The sequence below is a fragment of the Ovis aries genome, chromosome 4, assembly GCF_016772045.2.
Source record: "Ovis aries strain OAR_USU_Benz2616 breed Rambouillet chromosome 4, ARS-UI_Ramb_v3.0, whole genome shotgun sequence".
NCBI lineage: Eukaryota > Metazoa > Chordata > Mammalia > Artiodactyla > Bovidae > Ovis > Ovis aries.
The window spans coordinates 16325699-16351295 of record NC_056057.1 but is presented as its reverse complement, the minus strand read 5'-3'; the positions used below and the strand labels follow the sequence as shown (position 1 = coordinate 16351295).

At 39.8% G+C, this 25597-nt stretch overlaps 1 protein-coding gene across 2 annotated transcripts in view; it reads left to right on the top strand.

Moving 5' to 3' along the window:
• The window catches only part of COL28A1 (collagen type XXVIII alpha 1 chain), a 182395-nt gene that overhangs the window by 18722 nt on the left and 138076 nt on the right, over positions 1-25597 (top strand). For both annotated transcript variants that reach the window (XM_042248398.2, XM_027968477.3), the window contains exons 8-11: positions 3121-3147; positions 8456-8500; positions 11027-11071; positions 12070-12123. In XM_042248398.2, coding sequence (XP_042104332.1) covers positions 3121-3147; positions 8456-8500; positions 11027-11071; positions 12070-12123 — 171 coding nt within the window. The remainder of the gene's footprint in view (positions 1-3120; positions 3148-8455; positions 8501-11026; positions 11072-12069; positions 12124-25597) is intronic.

Below are 25597 nucleotides of genomic sequence, written 5' to 3'. Positions count from 1 at the left end.
GCCCTCACGAGTGAAGAGTGAAGGGGCAGGTCAGATCAAGACGGACTGGAAGGTGGAGGGGCAGGCATTGCGGCTGGAGAGCGCTGTGAGCAGCAACCAGGGGGAGGACAGAGAGTGAGGAATCGTGAAATGGGGCCTCGGGAGGAGTGCTGGCAGACACAGCCTGAGGGGCCGAGTGGCTGGCCCCTGATGCCTGGAAGGCTGGGCTTTGCTGGGTGATGGACTCCCCTTGAGATTTTAGATGAGGCGCATGGCCCCAGAGCTGTGGTTTTGGATTAATTGGGCCTGGCTCTGAAAGCAAAACCGAAGTGGGGATAAGCAGAGAGTGTACTTTGAAGAGGTCTGTTGCTACAGGCTGCATGAGAAGTAACAGGGACATTAATTAGCCAGAGCTGCTCTGGCCAATGTGAGCCTCTGGCCACGTCTGCTCAACCGGCGGTCAGGACAGGCAGGCCGGAGGGGCAGCGTGCTGGCGGAACGGACTGCACACTGGATTTTGATGAAGTGAAACGAAGTGAAGTTGCTCAGTTGTGTCCGACTCTTTGCAACCCCATGGACTGCAGATGACTCAGTATCAAAAAAAAAAAAAGAAAATATCTCACTGATAATTTTTTAATATTGATCATGTGTTAAAATGACAGAATTTTGACCTGTTAGGAGACATAAAACATATCATTAAAAATTAATTTCACCTGTTAATTCTTACATTTTTTAAGTGGCTATGAAGGAATTGAAAATGACATACGTGGCTCACGTTATATTGGACAGAACTGAGCTACGGTGATGACAAAACAGAAAGGAGGGGAACACTGTGAGAACCACAAAGGTGCAGAAATGCAGGGATGTGGTGACTCACTCTGCCTCAGCTGGTCAGCAGGATTTACTGAGCACTTGCTATGTGCTGGGCCCTATATTGCGTGCCGGGGAAATGGAGGTGAGCAAGGTAGAGAGACCATGTTTCACGAAGTGTTCACGCAGCAGGAGGCAATCAGTAGGTGAATCAGTGAATAAGAATTCCAGTCAGTGAGAAGGTTCCGTTCAGTCACTTAGTCACGTCTGACTCTTTGTGACCGCATGGACTGCAGCACACCAGGCCTCCCTGTCCATCACCAACTCCTGCAGCGTGCTCAAACTCATGTCCATTGAGTTGGTGATGAAAATACAAAACAAGGTCACATGGGCTCCTAGGCAGAAAGAGCAGTAGGTACAAAGGCACCAAGGCAGAAGAAGCTTGGTGGGCCCAGGAAATGGGAAGAGAGCCAGAGCTTGAGGAAGAGTGGGGGTAGGAGATGAGGCTGGGAGGTAGGCAGGGGCTGGATCGCATGGGCCTTGATTTGTAACTAAGGGCCCTGGGACCTACATGCAGGTCCCGTGGTGGAGACTCTGTGCTTCCATTGCATGAGGCATGCGTTCGATCCCTGGCCAAGAAAAGTTCCTGTGGTGTGGCCAAAAAAAAAAAACCAACATTGATTATACACATAGGTGTAATTACCAAAAAACAAGCAGCTCTGTATGAAACCAAGTGCCCTGGAAGCTGTTGGAGAATTTTAATTCGTTGGATTAAAAGAATGGAAGGGGTAAGTAGAGAGAAAAGATGATTATAAACTTCTGATTTCTGTATGATTTGAAATATGATGGTACCGTTAATAGAAATAGGAAAGTCAGAAACAAATTTTGCAGAGACCAATGAGCACACTGTTGACTGTCTTAAATCTGAGTATTTTAAAACTAGTAAGTAAAACCAGAGATCTCAGGGAAAAAACTAAAAAGAAAACAAACAAACAAACAAGCAAGAAAATAAAACAGGAAAAAATTATGCTATAAAAAATAACATTCCTTTATTTTTGTAAACTGTATTGGCTCCTTCCTAAATATAATCTCACATCTCTGAACATAAAATAATGACAGGATTTTAAATATGATGGTGGGTTACAGGGAATGCAGATCACCCAAGATTCCTGAGATAGGAAGTCCAGCTTTTTTTTTAGTGCTGAAAACATGAATTGTTTTTATAAAGAACACCAGTTTACCTATGGCCTTCAACTTTAAGCACTATACTAAACCTTAAACCATTCACGTGGATAAGTGTTTCCAACATGGATTAAATTGTACCGTAACATTTCCTTCTTTTCACTAGTTTCACTCTTCAATTTCTCAGTGACTGCACATTTGGAGAGAAGTGTTATTTGTTTCCTAAAGTTTTCCTTTTTATCTTTTGTAAAAAAAGTCCTACACAACAAAATTTTGTACTCTGATTCACACGTAACTACACTCACTTCTTGTTTATTCCACTGGTTTCTCCAGCTCACTTAGAAATATATCTTACAATTCTATTTTTACACTTGGAAACTATAGTTGTATGAAAAAGACACTCGATCCAGTTAAAGACTTGGTGTTGCTTAAAGCTGGTAATTTCCCAATCAGGTTAAAATTCAGTATCGTGCTACTTAAAGGACTGTGGGCAGTGACACAGGGGAGAAGGCTGTGCAGCATTCCAAAGAGTGACACACAAGAGCTGCAGAATCGCCGGCCCCTTATTTAGCGTGGGATAAAATATAGTAACTTAAAGGTCACTGTCTTACCAGGGTTGACAAAGGAACCATTCATTTCCTTGATGCTCTATATTCGAGACCGAATTTGAAAGGAGGACCTGAATGGATATAAGTATTTACGGGCATTTTAAAGGTCATTCTCTCAGCTCGTTTTCAAAGCCACTTTCTCTAACAGTCTCCATGGAACATCCTCAGCTGTGAGAGTTCATAGTTTAAAAGTCAATATAACAATTTTGAAAGGAGTGTTATAGGTTGTCACTGCTACAGTGAGTTTCAGTGTATATAGTCTCTCCTTTAGCTTTGGGCCAAAGGGTAAGAAATTGGGTTTGAAAAAAAAATATGTGGAACTAAGAATAGAATATAATAAAAGGGAACATGGGTTCTTTTCTTCCCTCTACTATATGCACATTCTCTAAGAGCAAAGATAAGTGAACGAGCTTATCTTTACATGGTCTTACTTTCCAAGACTGTACAAATGTGCTTTGTTATACTTTGTAAATGAAAAACATCAGATACTTCCTCCAACTATGCCTTCTAATATCGTATTCTACTTTTCTTTTTTAATTAGGGAATCCCTGGGTACAAGGGTGAGAAGGTAAGTTGGTAACAACACACAGAATTTTATAAAGAAAAATAGAAATGTAACTATTTATATACTCATGTAAATGTGTTAGTCACTTAGTCATGTTGGACTCTTTGTAACTCCATGAACTGTAGCCCACCAGGCTCCTCCATCCATGGGATTCTCCAGGCAAGAATACTGGAGTGGGTTGCCATTTCCTTCTCCAGGGGATCTTCCAAACCCAGGGAGTGAACCCAGGACTCCTGTATTGCAGGCAGATACTGTCTGTGCTACTAGGGAAGCCCGTTTATATACTTAATAAAAGTTATTTTACCTTATTTTTGGAAGTCTGGATTCTCAAATTCCTAAGTACATTTTAAACTGTTAACATAAAATAATAATAGAACTTAAGATATGGGTATGTGCTATAAAGAATAGAAGGTGACCCAAGATTCCTGAGATCAGAATTTAGTCTCTCTTAGTCCTGCAAATATGAATTGTTTTTAATACAGAATCCTGACTTTTATAGCCATGCATCACAAGGATCCAGCCCAAAAGTTTCTATATACAAAAGAATACAGCAATACTGCAATTAGGCTAGTCCCCTGGCACTTAGCTTCCCATGAAATGTAGACATAAGACCGTCTACTGGGGGAAAGAGGATGGGTCATCCTGCTTAAGCAGTAAAGAACTACTTATTTCATTTAGTCAATCATCTAGGTAGAACTTGCAGGAGAAGTGAATTTGACAAACAAAGGTTATGAGTTGTTATTTTATGATTATTTGAAAATTACAAATTATGACATCAAACTGATTCAAAAGAAATAATGTGTTAGACTGGAGTTCAGGAATCTTTGAGAGTGTTCAGTTGTTCATTCCTAAGTTTATGCTGCTATTATTATCTGCTCTCTATGGTCAGATAAGCTATTTAAAATCAGAACATGTCGCTATCATTCATTCTGTCCTAAAACCCTCAGACCTGGGCAAGTAAAAGTGTTAGTTGCTCAGTCGTGTCTGACTCTCTGCGACCCCATGACTATTGCCCAGCAGGCTCCTTTGTTCAAGGAATTCTCCAGGCAAGGATACTAGAGTGGGTAGCCAGGGGATGTTCTGTAGCCAGGGGATCTTGCCGATCCAAGGATTGAACCTGGGTTGCCCACATTGCAGGTAGGTTCTTGACCATCTGAGTCACCAGGGAAGTCCAAGGCTTGCGTTACAGGGTCCTGTTCTGGGTCCCCTCCGACCTCCTCACTCATGATGGAGCCAGGAGTCTGCAGGGTGAGAGGCCCATGGCCCCTTCTCCCGGATCATCCTTTGGGTACTAACACCCTAGAAGCCCCTGCCAAATGGCCTGAGCCCGCGTCAAAGGCTCACACAAACCTCTTTCCCATGTCCATCGTCTTCCTAGCCCTGAGGGAAACCAAATGGAAGCTTTGCTGGGGCAGGAGGTGCCATGGAGGGGGCTTTGTTATGCTGCTTGGGGCACCTTCACAGACACACACCCATAGCTTCTTTTGCTGTGGAAGGAGCTGGAGATGGGAAGTGAGGTGGGAGCTGGGCTGTAGGTCGGTTGCAAAGGTCCGCCACAGGACCTCTGAGGAATTCCAAAACTCCTTTAACTTTTTACTCCTTTTGTAGGTTCATTTGTCAAGAAAGGAAGTTAGAACAGTACTAGTTTATTAGCTTGACTTGTAACTTTCAGCTACTTAGATATATGGTATGTGGGCCTCTGCTTGCACTCTTGCCCCAGGGCTCTTGTAAACATTAGAGTTAAACCTACATACAAGCAAATAAATATATTCCTAAACTGGAAATGTTAGGTCTTAAAGGGGAAGAGTGCAAGAAATGCCATGATTCTGTACTTGGCCATAAGAACATGGACAACTCAATATCTTAGAATGTCTGTTTTTTCATCTGTATAGAACTGGATCAATGCAGGCCTCCTTAATTTATCAGGCTTTCTCCGTGGTTCAGTGGTAAAAAAAAATCCACCTGCCAATGCAGGGGATGTGGGTTCAATTCCTGAGTCAGGAAGAACTCCTGGAGAAGGACATGGCAAGCCGCTCCACTATTATTGCCTGGGAAATCCCATGGACAGAGGAGTCTGGTCGGCTACAGTCCATGGGGTCTCAAAAGAGTCAGGCATGGCTTATGACTAAACAAACAATTTACAGGGTGGTTGGAAAGTGAGATAGAATAATGGATGTGAAAATGTACTGTAAATTATTAGCTGGTCTATAAATATATGGTTCTATTATAAAGAGACAGGGAACAGATGAAAGTATGGGAAAGTTAAGAAAGTTTCATGATTGTAAATAATTGTGCTAAATGGGCTTCCCTGGTGGCTCAGATGATAAAGAACCTGTCTGCCAATGCAGGAGGTGCAAGAAATGTGGGTTGGATACCTAGGTTGGGAAGAGCCCCTGGAAGAGGAACTGGCAACCCACTCCAGTATTCTCGCCTGGAGAATCCCAAGGACAGAGGAACCTGGCAGGTGACAGTTCATGGGGTCAGAAAGAGTCAGATATGACTGAGTGAGCAACACTATCTAAATTGTCCCAAATACATAGAGCCGAAGAAAATTCTCCATGGTGCCATTTTGATTTATACAATATGTTAATTATCAACACCAGGAAACTCTCTGTATATATATATTTAAGAGATTCACTTAAACTTCTGGAGAATAATAAGTTTACTGGAGGGGCCCTTGTTTGGAAAACACAAGATATCAGAGTGAAAGGACCCTGAACTATCCACATTCAAGCCAGAATTTCACCAGAAGTGGCATCAGAAATTGGAGGCTGGGAACAGAGCTAATCTGTTCAGAGTTTTCTGAAGTGCTTGCTCTCAGGAACTTTGTAACTGTGACCATTCCACAGGGATTACTGAGCCCACCAAAGAAGAAAATGCCTTTGCAGAGGCAAATAACACGAGTACAGCATTTTCATTGACGGCAATCACCCTCAAACCAATGCTGCCTCTCAGGACCCTATAGCTAACAAATCTGTCTGGACAAATGGAAAGTGAGTTTTTAGCCAAAAGAATTTGGAGCATATTTACAGTACTTTTCTGTTTTATATTTTGGTGGTTGGCTCATTTTATTTCCACTCATATTTATTTCCATTCATTTTACTCCACAACAATAAATTAATTGCTTTCTAATTGATTCTTCAAGAGTGATTTTCCATTTGCATTGAGAAATAAAGGTTCAGCTTGTTTTCAGGGAAAGCTCAGTTTTTCCTGGGTCAGGCTGACTCACAATATGATGGGGAGGGAGGACAGATTGCTTCTGAATAGAGGCATAGTTGGATCTAAAAATTGTACCTCCCTCTTGCCTGCTGCAGATGCCAGCAATATCCCAGGCAGGGCCCCAGGCAGAATGTCAGGTTAGTGAAGAGTAACTTGCAGACCATGCCCTGTTCAGCTCCGGGTGGTTAAGGAAGAACACAGACTTGGCGTCTAACAGACTCAAGATTGTGGTCATGAACAAGCTGCTTAATCGGTCTGAGCCTCATTTTCCTTGTGATGAATGGAGACATATATGCCTTGCAAGGCTGTTGTGGGGATCAGCAATAACATCAAGACGTTTTGGCACACACTCTGCATCCATAATTGGTGGTCACAATGATCATTTCCCTTCTTAGAGCAAAGTGTGGTCGGCAGGTTGGCTGTCAGTCTGCAAACTGTTGCTATTTTGTGTGGAGCTGAAGCTTGCAGCAGAGTATAAATCCACTGTATCATTGAACGTCCTGTTTAGCTTAGCTGACATTTTTCATAGCAAGATTTCCTTAATGAAGGAAGCAGGGCAGTGACGTTCGTGCTAGCATAAGTTACTTACGTCATTGTGTATTAGTGGTTCAAGACGCACGGTCTAGAGCAGCACAGAGATAATAAAACAGCAGCAGAAATAGAAACTCATAGTGACGGCACTGGATTAAGAGTCACTGGCTGGCATGGACATTGATGTAAATCATCTACCCTCCCCAACAGAACTGCCTTCTCTTAAAAATATGAATTGCTTGGAGGCTCAGAACAAACAAATATATATGTGAACACACTTTGAAAATTCGAACTTTAGTTGTTTTTCTAATTGACTTTGTTACTTTGAAATTCTAATTATTAAAAGTCTTAGAAGTCTGATAAAATGGATTAGTATTCAGAGGCCCCAGTTCTCATTCTATCTGAGCAAGTCACATTTAAATCACAAATTTTCATTCTGTGAGACTGAGCTAATACTATCTACCTCAGACGTGATTTACATTATTAAATGATTAAAGATTTACATCAGTGACTTAAATGATTTACATCGATGTCAGATTAACTGAGATAATGTCTATAAAATAACACTAATAATAAACAGTAAAGCATCATTTAAATGTTAATTTTTTCCCCATTAATATTCCAGGAGAGGCAGGACCATAGGCTGAGGTGATGGAAAATACACAGCACGCTTGCCGCCACGCCTGACCCTCTCTCTCACTGCAGACCTTGCTCATTCATCGTGGCTCCCTTCTCTGTCAAGTCAGAACATGCTCTTAGAACCTTTTCCTCACGGATTTCTAGGCAAACGCTACTAACTGATCAAAGTTGGTGCTCAGGCCAGAGCATGCGGTGTTGTGGAAAGAACAAGGTCTCTGACTCTGAGTAGATCTGGTTTCAGACCTTGACTGCTCTTTACTAGCTCAATGATGGAGTGAAGTTATCTTATTGAGCTTCAGTTTCCTCATGTATAAAATAAGATGAAAGTGAAGGGGATTAGGAGGTACAAACTGCCAGTTATAAAATAAATAAGTCACATGGATGTAATATCCAGCACAGGGAATATAGTCAATATTTTAGAATAACTTTGGATGGTGTGTAATCTATAAAAATGTTGAGTCACTATCTTGTACACTTGAAACTAATCTAATATTGCAAGTCTACTATATGTCAATAAAAAAAGACATCTAAGGACCAAACTGCAAAAAAAAAAAAAAAAAAGGAATGGCAAAACTGATCTCACTGGGCTGTAATGTGGATTCAATTAAATCACATATACGCGAAGGGCATATAATATATCGTAGATGCTTATTAAGCCTTAGTTTCTTCCCTCTTAATTTCATCCATGTCTCAAAAATGGGAAGCCTCATTAGGTGGTATTACTAATTTGATTCTGTTAAGTTAGGAATGACTCAAGGATAAAATTTTTCAGAGTTCCATGTGCAAACAACCCACAGTATTGAGGATAAAATTGTGTTTAATTCATCAGACTGCTAATGTCATAAGATTCTGCTGGGAATCTTATAAAAAGAATCCTAACACTGAATGACCGTCTTCTTTATCTTGTGTATTTATTTTTCAGGGTGAACGTGGAGAATGTGGTAAACCCGGCATAAAGGGTGACAAAGTAAGGAACATGCTTTTTAAAATGCTAACAGCTGTGATCTCTTTGGGGCTGAGTTTCCTTAAGAGGAAATCCTGGGAAGCATAATGTTGCTCTCACTACTGGAATTAGAGAGTCACCGTTTAATTTTCACATCCGTGAAACATGAAGCCGAAAACAAAGCCACCCCTAACTTTAGTTAATGGAGCCCTCACACGCTTCTGCAGCCCCCTAACCTTTGGGACCAGGCCCACTAAATGTTAATGGTGAAAGAGTAACTTAACTGGCAAAGTCAGTTTAAGATCCAACTGGATCAAAGCGGAATAGTTTTCCAGATGTAAATTAAACCCTGAGAACAAGCACCTTCCAAAACAGAATGAAGAACTCTATGAAATACGTTAATGAGCTACTTGTCAATAATAGGGAAGAACTAGACATAGATAGGGGTTTGAAACTGAAAATGCAGCCAACCACAGATAACTGAGTAGTTATTTACCTTTCATTAGAAAATAAATATGAATAAAATATGTAAACTGGAGTCATATTAAAATGTTAAGGAGTTCCTTAATGGACCAGAAATACACAGAGAGTGTATTTGAAACACGATAAAGGATCCAAAATAGTACAGAGTGAAAGTAGATAGTTTTGTTAACTGTTAACAGCATGCCACCAACATAATAAAGTGTTTCAGTGTCCATCTTTTAATTATGGGAAGAGTCCAGGAGAGAAAATGAGGCAGAAGGTAAGAAGAAAAGGAGAAAATAGTGACCCTGGCCTGTTAGCTAAACGCTTTAAATAGCTTGAGACTTTCTGAACGCTTTTAAACTACTGTAGAGTTAAAGGACAGGTGACTCTGAAAAATGTAGGCTTGGTAATTATCTCTGGGAAAAACGAAAGGTGTGATAATGAATGGGTTCTTCCCAGAGAATAATTGAAAACGGGAGATGGACATGGACTTGAAAACAACTGAAGAAGGGACACACAGAACAGAAATGAAAGTCAAACAATAACTGGAAAAACTGTGAAATAAAAATGGCTGACAAAGATTTAAAGTAGCTCATTGACTAAGATGCCAGGGATTGCTAAGTGCCCTATTATTTTCAGTGCTAGAAAGAAAGAAAAGAACTGACCATTATAAATGTAAGATGGGGTTGATTGTGTAATGTATTCCGATATCAGAGATGTAAAAATCTGAAAAAAGGCATGTCTAAAGTCAAAGAAATGTAGTGTCCTTGACATGATGAGTTCAGGTAAGTTTACATGTAAAATGTACAAAGAACAGGAAAATACATAAAACAGAAAATATAAATGGATAATAAATGAACATATAAGCAGTCAGAGAAGTAAAATTTAAAACATTAAAGTATTTTAGCAATAAAATATTAAAAATATAAAGCAATACATAATACTCAGTATTGATGGGGGTTCAAAAAAAAATGAAGATGTATTCTCTCTGCTTAGGTAGTGAGAATGGAGATCGGAGCACATTTATGGAGGAGATGTTCCTTTATCTTTCCATATGGAAGGATAAGAGAGACAAGAGAGAGTGAGAGAGAGCCTTAAATGTGCTGACAGGCTCTTTGCCAATCATCATCTTCTAGGAAATTATCCTTAGGGATCAATAAGAAGTTGAACAAAGATTTATACACACAGATATTCACTATAATATCGCTAACAATAGAAATCATAGCAAACAACTTAAACGTCAAAACTAGGGAAATGAGTAATTATAATTATGATAGATTCTCATTCTTACATATTATTCCATGTACTAAGAGTTTTTAATGACATGCAAAATATTTTTGATCAAATGGAAGACCAGATAAGTAGGACATAAAATTGGATATACATTTTGATCAAATTATTTAAAGAAAAAAATCTACTGGGAACAATATTGCATGAAAATATGCCTAAAATGTTAACAGCAGTTGCCTCTGTGTGATTGTTGTCCATTAATTTAGTTTTTTCTATAATTGTCACAGTATAAATATTATAAATAGGTTACATTTTGGTAATAAAAAAAGTAGAAATTTGAGAAAAGAGAGACTAGATTATACTCTTATAAAAAGAAACTTTAAAGGGCTTCCTAGTTAACAGACATATTGAAATATTTTGTTAGAAGAGTATTGAGTATAACCTGTGTTTTGCCAAGTTCCATGTCCTGAAGATAGGGAAAAGAGTGATGTATACATTGTGGAAACTCACTTAATTTAACTGATATTACTTTGTTGGAAGAATACAGTATTCCACAAAGTATACTGCTTTCTAAGAATTCTTAAGAAATACATTTTTAAAATTCTGATCAAAATGTCAAATATATATAGGCAAAGAATTAATCAAAAATTGTAGTTTCATGGATTTTCTTACTAAAGAAAAGTTGGAACCCAAGGTGGCTTGTTAATAAGGGTCATTTTGTTAACAATGAATCTGATGTTTGGATGAGCTGGGAAGACTGGCCATTACTGAGAATAAAGTCCCTTCTGTGCCACCTAAGATCACTGCAAACTAAATCGATATTTAGAGTATCTTACTACTAATTTTATTTCACAGGGATCCCCAGGGCCAAATGGACCAAAGGGACCCAGAGGAATTCAGGTAAGGGAGTGAAAACCAAATCTAAGTCTGTATTAGAATCATCTAGGAAGCTTTTTAAATCCCTTTGCCCACTTGTACCCTCTACCAATTCAGTCAGAAGATTCCCAGGTAATTACAGTGTGAAACAAAGCTTGAAAACTGATGCTCTAATATTTTGAATAACGAATCCAGGCTCCCTCAAGATAGTTACCAGCAGGTGAGTCTACTTAGAGAGTAGCTAAAGAGTAAAAGTTAGGAAAAAAAAATAGAGTCTAGGAAGATAAAAGCATAATGTCAAAGCAATTGAAAACAAAATGTACCTATGTTTGCACTGCTGCTGGGAAAGCTATGCATTTTATCTAAATTACAGCATTTGTATTGTTCCATCATAAGTAGTCACTGCTCAATAACATGCAATGATTCTTCCGGAAGATGATTTGAATCAGTTTTTTCCAGTCTGGGGACTTGCCTTGTCTAAACTTGTACTGGGAGGAGTGTGTGTATGCGTGAAGTGCTAATTTCAGCATTTCAAAAAGTCTGCTGAAAATTATACCTTTACCCCAATTTCCTAGATGGCATCTTGTCAACCATCATCTTCTTTGTTCTGGTCTGGAATTGTGTCAGGGCAGGGCAGTAACTGATTATTATCAAAGGGTCATTGGACACTCCAATTTTCAGTTATATGCCTTAGATATTAATACATATTTTTAAAAGCTGTTTAATCAAAATCTTTCCAGAAAGTGGTCCTGCACAGGAATAATGGTGGAAGCACAGGTTTAGGAAATAAACAGCTCATCAATAAATATTCGCTCCCAGCTTTAGGTACTATTTTAGAAGCTGTGTGTTTGACACAGGGAATTTTGTCTCATCCCATTTCTCCATGTGTGTAACCTTCACTTAACTCTGAGTCAGACAGTCTTGACTTCCAACTCCAGGATCTCTAGGGACCCTTATGAATGATTCATTCCTCATTGGCCTTTTGTACGCAGAACTAATTCTTTGTTTTCATCCTGGAGCAGGGCATTGCTGGACCTCCTGGGGATCCAGGCCCGAAGGGATTTCAAGGCAATAAGGTAATCATACTCACCAGTTATAGACAGGCAGAGTGCCTTTCCCCTATTGACCTATGGTGATACATGTTTTTATTAAGCAGGAGTCCGTGGATTCTTTGGGGATGAATCTTTGGGAAAACGTAATAATCTCCAGGTGTCACACACAGAATCATGTTTAAGTCTATGTAGGAAGCTAGTATCATAGTTTTTCATTTATTATTATTATATTACTCAAAGGGGCATTATTAAATGTAACCATTATCCAGAATTTCTGCAGAGTTTCCGTCTTACTCCTGTGAGTTAGTCATTTTGTGACTCACTAGAAATTGAAAAGCAGTAATAAATAACACAACTGAAATCACTCTATTGCCCACAGGTAATGTCAGCTCAGTATACAATTGATAAGTGAAAGGGATTTATAACTTTCATATTGACAAAAATTAAGCTTTTTAATTGAAAGAGTGTAACCCTGTGGCTCAGATAGTAAAGAATCTGCCTGCAGTGTAGGAGACCAGGGTTTAATCCCTGGGTTGGGATTGAAGGGAATGACTACCCACTCCTTCATGGACAGAGGAGCCTGGTGGGCTCCATGGGGTTGCAAAGAGTCGGACATGGCTGAGCAACTAACACTTTCAATCTCAACTCTCAGTATCAGCCTTGTAATGTCATTCCACAGATAATCAGGCAAGACAGCCAGGGTGCAGTTGAATAAGTCAGACAGAACCAAAAGATGAGATAGAAGGGATCTTTAAAAGACCAGTTTATAAGATCCTGTTTTCCAATGAGAGTTACCATTAATTTGCAGAAAACAGGTGTTTTAGCGCCTTTTTTAACTCTTCTAAATGCTTAGAAAATTTCAGATACAGTAAATACCCAGTAAACATTTTGAGTTAGTGATTGGAGTTCCATAGAATTTATGGTAGTAATAAGAGGAGACGATGCTGTCCCCAGAGGACCCTAGGTAAAGCCAGTCTTTTAAGGGTGCTTTAAATTTAAGTTGTGGGGAGCCGGTGGGCTATTTGAATGTTCTTTTTTCAGAGAGAGGTAAGGGAAGGACACACATAGCATTTTTAATGAGATAATGACAATGTGTGATTTCCCAGGGCAGTTTTAATTGGCAAATTAAAACAGAATGAGCTTCTCAGCAGGTATGTGCTTAAGCTTCCTCTGGGGAAACTGTCTTTTCCAGTCCTTGCTGCTGCTGCTAAGTCGCTTCAGTCGTGTCCGACTCTGTGCGACCCCATAGATGGCAGCCCACCAGGCTCCCCCGTCCCTGGGATTTGCCAGGCAAGAGTACTGGAGTGGGGTGCCATTAGGGAAAGAAATGGCTCTTTTGAATACTGAGTAGACGTTTTTTACAAAATTGCTTTAGCCATAGGTAAAAATCCTGCAGCCAGAAAAAAAAATATATATATTTTTTGACATCCATAATTATTTCTTGGATTCTATAGTCACCTAAGATGATAATTTTCACCTGTTCATGAAAAAGAGGCTTAAAATCGGGTATCAGATTTGAAGTTTGCAACAGTGATATAATTATAGATATTTTGAGTCACGAGGCATATTAGAAATCATACCAGCCCAAAGTTGTCATTTTGGAAAATGAGAAATGAAGTCTGGAAGTCAGGGCATCTGTGGAGATGCTGGGCTGGGAGCTGGACATGCAGCTTCAGGAGATGGCTGATGGCAGCTCATGTAAGAACGTGATTGCTTGATCATGTCTCTTCATGTCTCATACAATTACTACTTAGAGTTTTCTTTTAAAATGAGTTTATTTCCACAGAATTTAGCTTTTAATTCTAACAAGGCATTAATTCTTAGAAAGAAAATATAATGAGTCAATTATTTTGAGGCAGGCTGTAGTTTTCTAACATAATAACACTTCATTCTTGACTTTCACAACTTTGCCATAAGAGGAGTCATTTTTCCAAAAGTAGCTGAGGACTTCAACTTTTCAAGAGCCCCTCTTTTAAAAATGTCCTTTCCCCCCCCCAAAAAAAACTGTGGTGAAGACATTTAATGTAAAATTATCACAGGTTTAAAATCACAAACTTCACTGCCAATTGAAAAGATGTCAATATCTAGAGAACACTGAGGGTTGTTGGAAGACAGAGAGATGGGAGTGAGTTTCTCGTTTTTCTCCTAGTTATATTTTTGGCTTAGGGTCACAGATATAATGGTTTCTTGACTATTACTTGGAGACTATTAGTAATTTGTACTCCTCTTTCGATCTGCCAACCAGAGATGCATGCATATTCATTAACTGTCTTAGGTTTTATACATTTATTCTTGCCTTAAAAGTCAGATTTCAGGGAGTGATTTCATCTTGCATCCCAGAATGTACTTCTAAATCTTAAAAACTTGATAAACTATGTTTTCCCCAATTTGGAAACAAAGGTTTATAGTGACATTTCTTTTCATTCATTACCATTTTATTACAAAATGGTTTTATGAAATTGCTATTGCAATTTGTGCCCCCACAAAATCTCTAAAATGCAGTAAATCTGTATCTTCCAGTGGACACAGGGATGACCATTACTGTGAAGTTTCTATAATTATAGCATTATGGAGTATATATTTACTATGTGCAGATGCCGTTCTAAATATCCATTTAACACCACCTTCTGAGGCATGACCTAGTCTTACCCCTATAGTACAGAGTAGGGCTACTATGGCACAGAGAGTAAGCAGTGAATTCAAGCCTGCACAGCAATGAAGGGACAGAACCAGGATAGCAACCCAGTCAATCTGCTCTTTACCCCCATATTTTATATTTATTATATCTCCTTAGGAAAACTGCTGAATTTCCTAGATAGCCAACCTGAGATAAATCTTTCTTTTGGACAGCATGGAAACTGCATGTCTCCCCTTCTAGCATACTCTGGCTAGAAACAATCCTCTGTTGGGGCTTCCCTAGTAGCTCAGTCAGTAAAGAATCTGCCTGCAGTCCAGGTGACCTGGGTTTGACCCCTGGGTCGGGAAGATCCCCTGGAGCCGGAAATGGCAACCCACTCCAGTATACTTGCCTGAAAAATCCCATGGACAGAGGAGCCTGGCGGGCTACAGTCGGACATGACTTGGTGACTAAACCACCACACCACAATAGTCTGTTGAGTTATAGTCTACTTGGTTATAATGTTCATCTGAAAATGCAAGGAAAGAAGGAGAGGACTCTCATGGGAAAAAGAAGGCAGTAATGTGCGTCTTCAAATATTTTGTCTCCTATGAGACCTTAAAATAGAAACCTCTGGACTTGTAACATTGCAAATATTCCATGGGAGTTTCTAGACGAGGCCTGTCTATGAATGTAAAATTATGAATAGTCTCTCTCATGAATGACAATCCCGTTCTGTTGCTCCAGTGGGTGGGTTTCTTCATCAAAGGCTCTGCAGAAAAGGTGGCCAAAGAATAAAAGGAAAAAATAGCATGTGTGAAATCAAAGAAAAATGTGATTCTTGCCCTGTTTCATACATCATTTCTGTCACTAATAGTTTCCATATGTAAAGTACCTCCTATTCTGCCCTAAATGACCTTGTTACCTTAGAAACAAAACATAGATCTTTCTCAGAATGAAGCCTTTGAGGCCACCTCAGCCTCTCCCAGACATGAGATGAGGGTCAAGAGTGGTATTCATAAGAAGATCATCCCATTGGTCTCTAAAATCAATTAGAACTATCATCACACAAGAGTCTGAGAAGCCATAGCCTTAGGCCCAAACACACCACGTTCTTTCTCTGTAAAAACTGAAGGCCTCCAAACCCTACGCCACCTCTCAAGGGCTGTTGTGGGTCAGCCAGCCACTCCATCTGGTCATAGAGTGGGCCTTCCAATAACTAGAAAGAATGGCTCAAGACTGGCAGGCCTTTCAAATCACAGGGAACAAGTAACCAAAATTAGTTTGGAACAAATAAACATAGTAGAATGCTGGGTGTGCCAAGCCCACACTGGGTAATTTTTGCCATTTCTTGATGTCCTTCTGAGGTTATTTCTGAAGGATGTTTTCATCTCCAGTCTCACCCAAATCTGCTCCTTCCAAGAAGACCCTCTTTGTGCTCTGGGAGGAGGGACTGCTCACTGTGGTCTGAGCAGGAAATAGCCTGTGACTTGCTGAAATATCCTAGCATGAGAGCTCAGTGCTAGGGCCAAAAGGGCTTTAGGAATTATCCCTGATGTATTCCCTTGTGTCAAAGTAGCACAGGCTAATCCTCAAACAATATAAAACTGCTGTGATATTTATATTATATATTGATTTCTTTCAATAGATGAATTGCCTCCCTTCTTTTAACTTCTTCCATTGTTCTACTTGAGGCTGTTCATACATTTTTCTTTATGGATCCACTCCCCCGCCCCGCCCCTCACCACACTCCCACACAAGTGTCTTCTTGTGTGGTACTCAAGTGTAAGAAACTCAAAGTTCTCTTACTTTATGTTCAGTTTAGCTTCTGAGATGTTACAAAAACTCAGAGGCAGCGCCAGTCTGCTCCAGTTTAATAAATGGATATGGTCAGAGTAAATAATCTCTGGTGAATCACACATCCATCACGCACCCAAAATAAACAACGGACCTAGTATTAATGAATAAGTGAGACTTAGGTTTTAGTGGGATTGGGGGCAAATGAAGCATTTAGCCCACTGTACATGATTCTTGGACAGCCTGCTCCTCCTTATTTACCTCTGTCATGGTTCCATCTCATTTTTTTGAGGTTCCCAAGCACAACAGATACTTCTTTAAGTCGCTGATGTTCTTATAAGGAAATTAAGTAAATGAAAGCTAAATGTACAGATCTTGAAATTAAAATTGTAAGGCTAGTAAACATCCCTACACAACAACCCGTTTTCTGCAAAATGCTCTATGAAAAGAGGTTAGTTTTTAAAACAGGAGTGGTTATCTTGACACAGCTACTAGGAATGCGTATGCACGTTGTAGCTGGAAGTTTAGTTAAAGACACTAATCAAGTTTCTTTATAGCTTTCATGCACTATACCTTTAAACATGGTCAGTCCTCTTTCAGATATGAACCACTGGCAGAAGAATTTGACAGATGTGTACAGGTCCACTACGGTTTTGAAAAAATCCAAAGCAGAAAATCTAGAGACAACAGTTCAGGAGTACCACTATCATATTTGAGAGAGAAAAAAATTATGATATCTACACTCATGTTTAAGATAAGCAGAAAATAAGCATTTGTTGAATGAGAGAATGAGGAAGTGGTCTTACATGGAATGAGCCGTCAACAGTATCGTACTGCAGACAGGTCAAACAGGTAGGACCTATGGAATCACTTGGACTGTCAAGTGGTCAATCGACAACTAAAGGTCGAGGGTTTTGGAGGGTTTTGGAAATGTTTGGGAGATTGGGGGAAGGGCGGTGACAAGGGATTGTAGAGGAATCAGAGAGAAGGGTGCAAAACTCAGGAATTCTGACCATTCTTCAGGATATTAGGATAATATATAGAAACCGGACAGTGTTAACATAACCCATCAAAAGCTTCTTGTGCATTCAATGACCTGATATCTTATTTATAATTCCACTTACTTCTGAGTCAGGCATGGAACTTAATTGTTTTTTTCCCCACAGTTTCAGATATATAAACTTAGAATCTTATGTTTTTTATGTCACTATTTTCACTAGAATATATATATCATAAATGATGATTTGTTGTTGTTGTTTAGTTGTTAAGTAGTGTCCGACTCTTTGTGACCCCATGGACTGCAGCATACCAGGCTCCTCTGTCCATGGGATTTCCCAGGCAAGAGTACCAGAATGGGTTGCCATTTCATTCTCTAGGGGATCTTGCCAACCTAGGGACTGAACTCGTGTCTCCTGCATTAGCAGGTGGATTCTTTACCACTGAGCCGCCAGGGAAGCCCTGTGAAGATTTAGTAATTTTAAAAATACATTCTGGGACTTCCCTGGGGGATCCAGTGGTTAAGACTCTACACTCCCACTGCAGGGGTGAAGGTCTGATTCCTAGTCAGGGAAGTAGGATCCCTCATGCCCTGTGGCAAGACCAAAACTAAAAATTCTTAGTTTTGCTGCTGGAGAGGGTGTGGAGAAAAGGGAACCCTCTTACACTGTTGTTGGGAATGCAAACTAGTACAGCCACTATGGAGAACAGTGTGGAGATTCCTTAAAAAACTGGAAATAGAACTGCCATATGACCCAGCAATCCCACTGCTGGGTATACACACCAAGGAACCAGAATTGAAAGAGACACGTGTACCCCAGTGTTCATCACAGCACTGTTTATAATAGCCAGGACATGGAAGCAACCTAGATGTCCATCAGCAGATGAATGGATAAGAAAGCTGTGGTAATATACACAATGGAGTATTACTCAACCATTAAAAAGAATACATTTGAATCAGTTCTAATGAGGTGGATGAAACTGGAGCAGATTATACAGAGTGAAATAAGCCAGAAAGAAAAACACCAATACAGTATACTAATGCATATATATAGAATTTAGAAAGATGGTAATGATAACCCTGTATGCGAGACAGCAAAAGAGACACAGATGTATAGAACAGTCTTTTGGACTCTGTGGGAGAGGGCATGGGTGGGATGATTTGGGAGAATGGCATTGAAACATGTATAATATCATATAAGAAATGAATCACCAGTCTAGGTTCGATGCAGGGTGCAGGATGCTTGGGGCTGGTGCACTCGGATGACCCAGAGGGATGGTGTTGGCAGGGAGGTGGGAAGGGAGTTTGGGATTGGGAACACGTGTACACCCGTGGCGGATTCATGTTGATGTGTGGCAAAACCAATATAATATTGTAAAATAAAATAATAATAATAAATTAAAATATTAAAAATATTAAATAAATAAATGTATAGTATTAATATTTAAATACTTGTTTTGACTTAAAGTTAGCTTAATAGCTTTAGTAGATCGACCTACTGAACATCACTAATATTTCAGCTATGGTTTGGAAATAGTTCAAATACCACATATATGTACAACTATGAAGAAAGCTGAAACTTTCCCCTTAAACTAGAACTTTGGATAGTTTTATTTCAGCTCTCACACAACTCAAAGGCCTAAAAATACCCTAACATCATGATATTGCTTTCAACCACTGAAAAATGCTGATTTCTAATAGGATATAATTCTTTATAACTTGATGGGAAGGAAATCAGGTGAAACATGTAGACCTCAACAGTTGCCAGTACAGAATAATTAACCGAACAGAAAATGTTTTTTTAAGTCCACAGATCTCTTAATAACAGAATGACTACATTTTTGGCTTCATGTAAATAAAGTATTTTAGGTCCAAGGTACTCAAACATGTCAGCTTTTCCAGTTGTCCAAAACCAATAATAGGCCTTCTGGTTCTCCTGGCAGGCTCACACCTTTGAACAAAGTTGTGACTGCTTGGTGCACAGCAGTGTAAAGAGAAGAATCACTTTACAATTTTAATGACAAGTATCTGTCTAATGGATAATCAGAGCCGAGCTGCCAAACTGTGTGACTGTCTTTTTCTTCAGGGATGTCAAACTCTAAATACTATTGCTGTCCGGGCCTGGGAAAGAATCCTTAGTAATCCAGCGATACTTGTGGAAAGGGCTTTGACCTCCATGCCTATGTGCCCACCAGGATTCTAAATGAACATGTTAACTCATTTGATGTGAGACAACTGATATTGACAACTTCAAGTGGCTGCCAGAACATGCGGTGTGTCAGCCATTGGCTTCAAGACATGATTTTCCTCCCCAAATATCTGACGCATATGGTCCTCAGCAGATGGGGCGTGCCGTGTGCACGTGTGAATGAACGCATGCGTGTGCCGAGGCTGCCAAGATGAAAGCTCTGATGGGTCAGGGAAGCCAAATGCTGCCCGTGTTTCCCATAAAAGGGTGCTGAGTCTAACCCACATGCCCAGTCAGGTGGGGCACTAATGTGGGACAGAGTCAGTTACTGCAATGTCTTCAGAAGGATGTCAGAGGTTTTTATTTTTATTTTTTAATTGTATCAGTGTTCTTAATTAATTCAAGTAAGTTTGAATTACCAGCAACATTGCAGCAGGGAAAATCAAGTTTATTCTAAGAGTGAGTTTTTTTTAAAATTATGGTAAAATATATATACTATTTATCATTTTAACCATTCGTAAGCATACAATTCAGCGGTATGAAATACATTTACAGTCTTGTGTAATCGTCATCACTTTACAACACTTTTTCATCATTTTAATATAAACTTTGTACTCTTTCAACAATAACTCTTGTCACTTTCCTCTGCCCCCAGTCTCCAAGAGTAAGTTTTTAGGAAACATATCACACTGTTATGAACCTGTCATCTCTCTGTAAATGGACGTCCTTCTCGGATTTATGGAGAGGGTTCACCCTGAGTAGTTTCTAGCAACTCCTTTTGTGCTGGAGGAGTCCTAAGAGTGTCCACCAAAGCTGAGTTTCTCAAAAGCTCTACTGATGGACTGTGGAGCAGTCCCTCCTTTTAGGGAAAATGACACACAATCCCTTAGATTTTACCATATATAATGAAATATGACTTTCCTAATAGATTGAAACATATGAATCATCCTTTGGTAAGTCAAACATAGTTGAATATTGACAGTGCCATGTGATTTAACCTAGTAGCAATTAAGAAAAGGAGCTGAGTTACTAAAATCTGCTACAGCGCTACAGTTTTCATCACATTCTCCACCATTTCTTCATTGCTATGGGTTTTTTGCTTGTTTGAAAAGCATAAGTAGGTGGAGAATATGGACAGTGGTCTTTTTTCTTATCCAACTAGATATTATTCAAAAAAGATTGCAACTGGAGATTTTAAATAATCATGGTCCAAATTCAGTGCAGTTGGTTAACAATTGCTTTATATGTAGAGTTACACTGTGTGATCATAGTATTGCCAAATATAATTTAGATGGACTTTACCACTGACTCAGTGACAACACTAATCCAAGTCAACTTTATGTGCCTGAAGTGGCATATATGTTAGCTTGCAAAACTATACTTTCTCTTGGCTTATTTTTATGTTAGATTCTTTGTCTTCATATGATGACTCTTCAGCTATGGGGAGATTGTCACTATCTGACTTGTGTGTTTTTCATACTAAAATAAAGATATAAATTTAGTCTGCAAGCAAATGATTTTTTAATTACTTTAAGAACTGAGAAGCCCTAAGAGGCACTTTTGCATGGTGGTTATTAGCACTGGCTCTAAAGCTAGACTGCTGGGGTTCAGATCCAGCCTTATACTGTGTTAGCTCTGTGATCTGGGGAACTTACTTTTCCTTCTCATGCCTTAGTTTTGTCATCCACGTAATGGGTCAATAGTAGAGTTGTTCTGAGTATCACATGAGTTAATACATGAAAAGCACTTAGAACAGCACCTGTTACATAGTAAGTGCCATATGTGTTGGCAATAATTAGGCAGCTAAGTATTTTGACAACCTTTTTTTTCATTAATGTAGAACAGAGCTGGCCTGATACATTTTCTAAAAATAAGCCCCTTATTAAATAACACTTCTCTGAAAGAAAAATTAGGAACTAAAAATAGAGCTTGACTTAACAAGAGCTGATAAATGTTAGTTTCCTGTCTCCACCATTCCCCTGCTTTTTTCATTCCTTTCTAAAAAAGGGCTTTTTTTTTTTTTTCCCAAGCCTTTTAATATAGTAATCACATCATTGAGTTTCAGGTAAGACTGAATTTTGTGTATGCGTGCATGCTAAGTGCCTCAGTCGTATCCAACTCTTTGTGATCCTATGGACTGTAGCCTGCCAGGCTCCTCTGTCCATGGGATTCTCCAGGCAAGAATACTGGAGTAGGTTGCCATGCCCTCCTCCAGGGATCTTCCTGACCCAGGGATCGAATCCACGTCTCTTACATTTCCTCCATTAGCAAGCAGGTTCTTTACCACCAGCGCCACTGGGAAGCCCATTCTGTGCATACTTGAGCTATTTTTGCACCTTACAAAATACTCATTCATCGTTTCCTTCCACTGGGAAAGTATGAGCATACTTGTCACAAGACTTAAAGTATTAAAGTTGGTGTTATCCATATCTGGGAAATGATAAAAGGAAGTTGCTAAATATCTGCCTAATGTTAAGAGTTCAAGGTATGACTAAATGATCCATAATTGTATTGTTTTAGAAAAGGTAAAGTTCTGCTCTCAAACAATCCAGTCTTGGACAACCACTCATTATTTATTATTTTAGGGATACGAAAGATATTGACTTTGGTTAGAGCCAGTTCCAGGAATGAGGAGTGCTGGGATTTCTGAACTGAACTTTCCATACAGTGTAACCTTATACCATCTATTTGGGTTTCATTATGACTTCAACTGAAAAAAATGATTAACTGTGTCTGGGTAAGTTTGCAGGAGAAAATGTGATAAGGACTTGATATCACTATGTAATGTATGCACAGTTGCTCTCAGCTGAAAATCTAAGTAAACCAGTGGGAATGCCAGAGGAACAATTCCAACCCCCGAACTCCCCCTGCCTAGACCACATTTCTTGTTTTGTTCACCCCTAGCAGCTGGCACAATACCTGCTCTTTAGTTGCTGTTCAGTAAATGTTTGAGGCCTGGATGGTTGAGTAGATAATATCAATTAGGCAAATACTGAGAATGGAAAGCTGAGCAGAATCATGACACCCTCCTCACAGTCTATGGGAAGACATATTAACACATGTAAAAATGCAAAGCTGCAACTGTAACAAATGCTCAGAAAACGGAGAAATGCTGCTATCGGTGTCTCTAGAAGAGGGATTTCACCTGACCAGAGAGGGCCTCCCTGAAGCCAAGCTGCTTAAAATGATATCTGAGGGATTAATAAAGACTAACTAGGAAAAGAGAGAGGTAACCACATCCCAGAAGAGACCATAGCACATGCAGAGGTCCTGGGGCGGGGGAGGGGAGCATGGCAAGTACAGGGACCTGAACAAAGGCCAGTGATGCTAGGGTGGCTAGTGAAGAGTTTTGCACACCACAGCGCCACACCATGCAGGGGCTCACAAGCCTTGGAAGGAACTCTGTCCTTACCCTAAGAGCAAAGGGAAAGGACCTGAAGGGTTTTACTCAGATTACTAGCAGAAGATTGCTCTGGCAGCAATGGGTGGGTGGGAGAATAAATTAGAGTGTGCTAGAATGGATGCATGTAGAGTATTAACGTTGTTGTAATCTGAGCAGGAGATGGTATTACTTTGGAGTAGACTACGGAGGCATGGTAAAGGACACAGAGGTGGAGGACTTGAGAGTTAGGAGAATATTGCTAGGTGTTGATGATGCATTGCATTCGATGGGTAAGGAAGTGAGAGATGTTAAGAATGACTTGTAGGCTCTCACTTGGCATATGGGAGGGGCCCTTCCCTGAGATAATGCTGAAAGATGATCAGCTTTGCAAGTGGAAGATTATCATTTTATCTTTGGAAACAATGAGTGCCTTTTGGAATTCTCTTTTCCCTGACTTCTTTTAGACTGGCTTTGTCAGCAAACACAGCCCCCACCCAATTTTTCTTGACCTCTGTCTTCCGCAGATCCCAAGACACTGTCTTCTTTCACTCCCACCTGACTTAAGTGTCGGTACTCTCCATGGTTCTGACCTGAGCCTCCAGCCTCTTTAATCACTCTAAATCTGTGCTGTTCAGGAAAGGAGAGGTGGGATGAATAGAGAGAGTAGTACTGAAACATATATATTGCCACATGTAAAACTGATAGCTGGTACAAATCTTCTGTATGATGTAGGGAGCTCAAACCCGATGCTCTGTGAATACCTAGAGGGGTGGGATGAGGTGCGAGGTGGGAGGAAGTTTCAAGAGGGAGGGGACACATATATGCCTATGGCTGATTCGTGTTGATGTATGGCAGAAACCAACACAATACTGTAAAGCAATTATCCTCCAGGCAGGCAGGCTAAGTCACTTCAATTGTGTCTGACTCTGTGAGACCCTATGGACTGTAGTTCTCTGTCCATGGGATTCTCCAGGCAAGAATACTGGAGGGGGGTGCCATGCCCCCTCCTCCAGGGGAATCTTCCTCCAATTAAAAATAAATTAAAAATATAGAGTAGCCACACATGACTTCTGAGCACTTGAAATGTCGCTAGTCCGAACTGAGATGTGCCATAAGTATTAAATACGCATAGGATTTTGAAGACGTCACATTAAAAATAATGAAAAATAAAATTATTATTAAGAGTTTTATATTGCTTATGCTGAAATGATAACATTTTAGATACACTGGGTTAAGTAAAATCTATTATTACTTTCTGGAAAATTAAAAGTTTTAAATGTGTTTCTTCATATATTTCTCATGGGCAGTGCGGCTCCACACAGTGACCCTACCGTCACCTTCATTCCTGTCTGTGTGAGCCCACAGAGCTGCTCACTGTGCCCAGAACATTTCACATCATACTCGCTCCTTTTCCTGGAACTTTGTCCCCTTTTCCTACCAGATGAGATATGATTCATACTTTTTTTTGTTGTTGTTCAGAGCAAATATCTTCACTACTGTATAAAACTTTCCCAATTCCTTAAGGTAGAATTAAATATTTCTGCCTTAGAGTCTTGTGCGCTGCGCTAATGCCTTTGTTATAGCTAATTCACATGCTTGTATTTTGTTTTATATTCATTTATCTCTCCAGCCAGATTGTAAGTGTCTGCAAAGTACAGGTGCAACCTGATTCACGTCTATAATTATGTAAGGAGGTTCTGGGTACCAGGCTGGTGCTCAGTGAAAGTCTAGTGAGCAAAAATTGCTCTACAAATGTTATACAGCCAACCACGTGACTGGTTACGACTCAGACATTTTAAGATGGTATTTAGAATCCTTTCAACAATGCTGCAGGGTAAATATAATGACCCTCATTTTGCATATGGGGATCTTGCAAAAGCTCAAACTGGTTATAAATTATAGAACCAGAATTCAGCTAGACTGACTGAAAGAAAAAGCCATGTTTTTCCCCCTGTGATACCATGCATACTTAAAAATGAATTTAAAAATAGAGATGATATGCCTACAGCATAAAATGGGAAAAAAATACCAATTTCCTAAGATGGTTAGAAGATTAAGTGAGATAATCTATATAAAGTTAGGGCAGTTCTACTTGAAAATAGTAGGTTTTATTAAACACTGACTTTCTTCCATCTTGAGGCCCACGGTATCAGTGCAGTTCATTTCAGTCGCTCAGTCATGTCCAGCTCTTTGTGATCTCATGGACTGCAGCACGCCAGGCCTCCCTGTCCATCACCAACTCCCGGAGCTTACTCAGATTCATGTCCATTGAGTCGGTGATGCCATCCAGCCATCTCATCCTCTATTGTCCCCTTCTCCCCATCCTCAATCTTGCCCAGAATCACGGTCTTTTCCAGTGAGTCAGCTCTTCACATCAGGTGGCCAAAGTATTGGAGTTTCAGCTTCAGCATCAGTCTTTCCAATGAATATCAGGACTGATTTCCTTTAGAATGGACTGGTTGGATCTCCTTACAGTCCAAGGGACTCTCAAGAGTCTTCTCCAACACCACAGTTCAA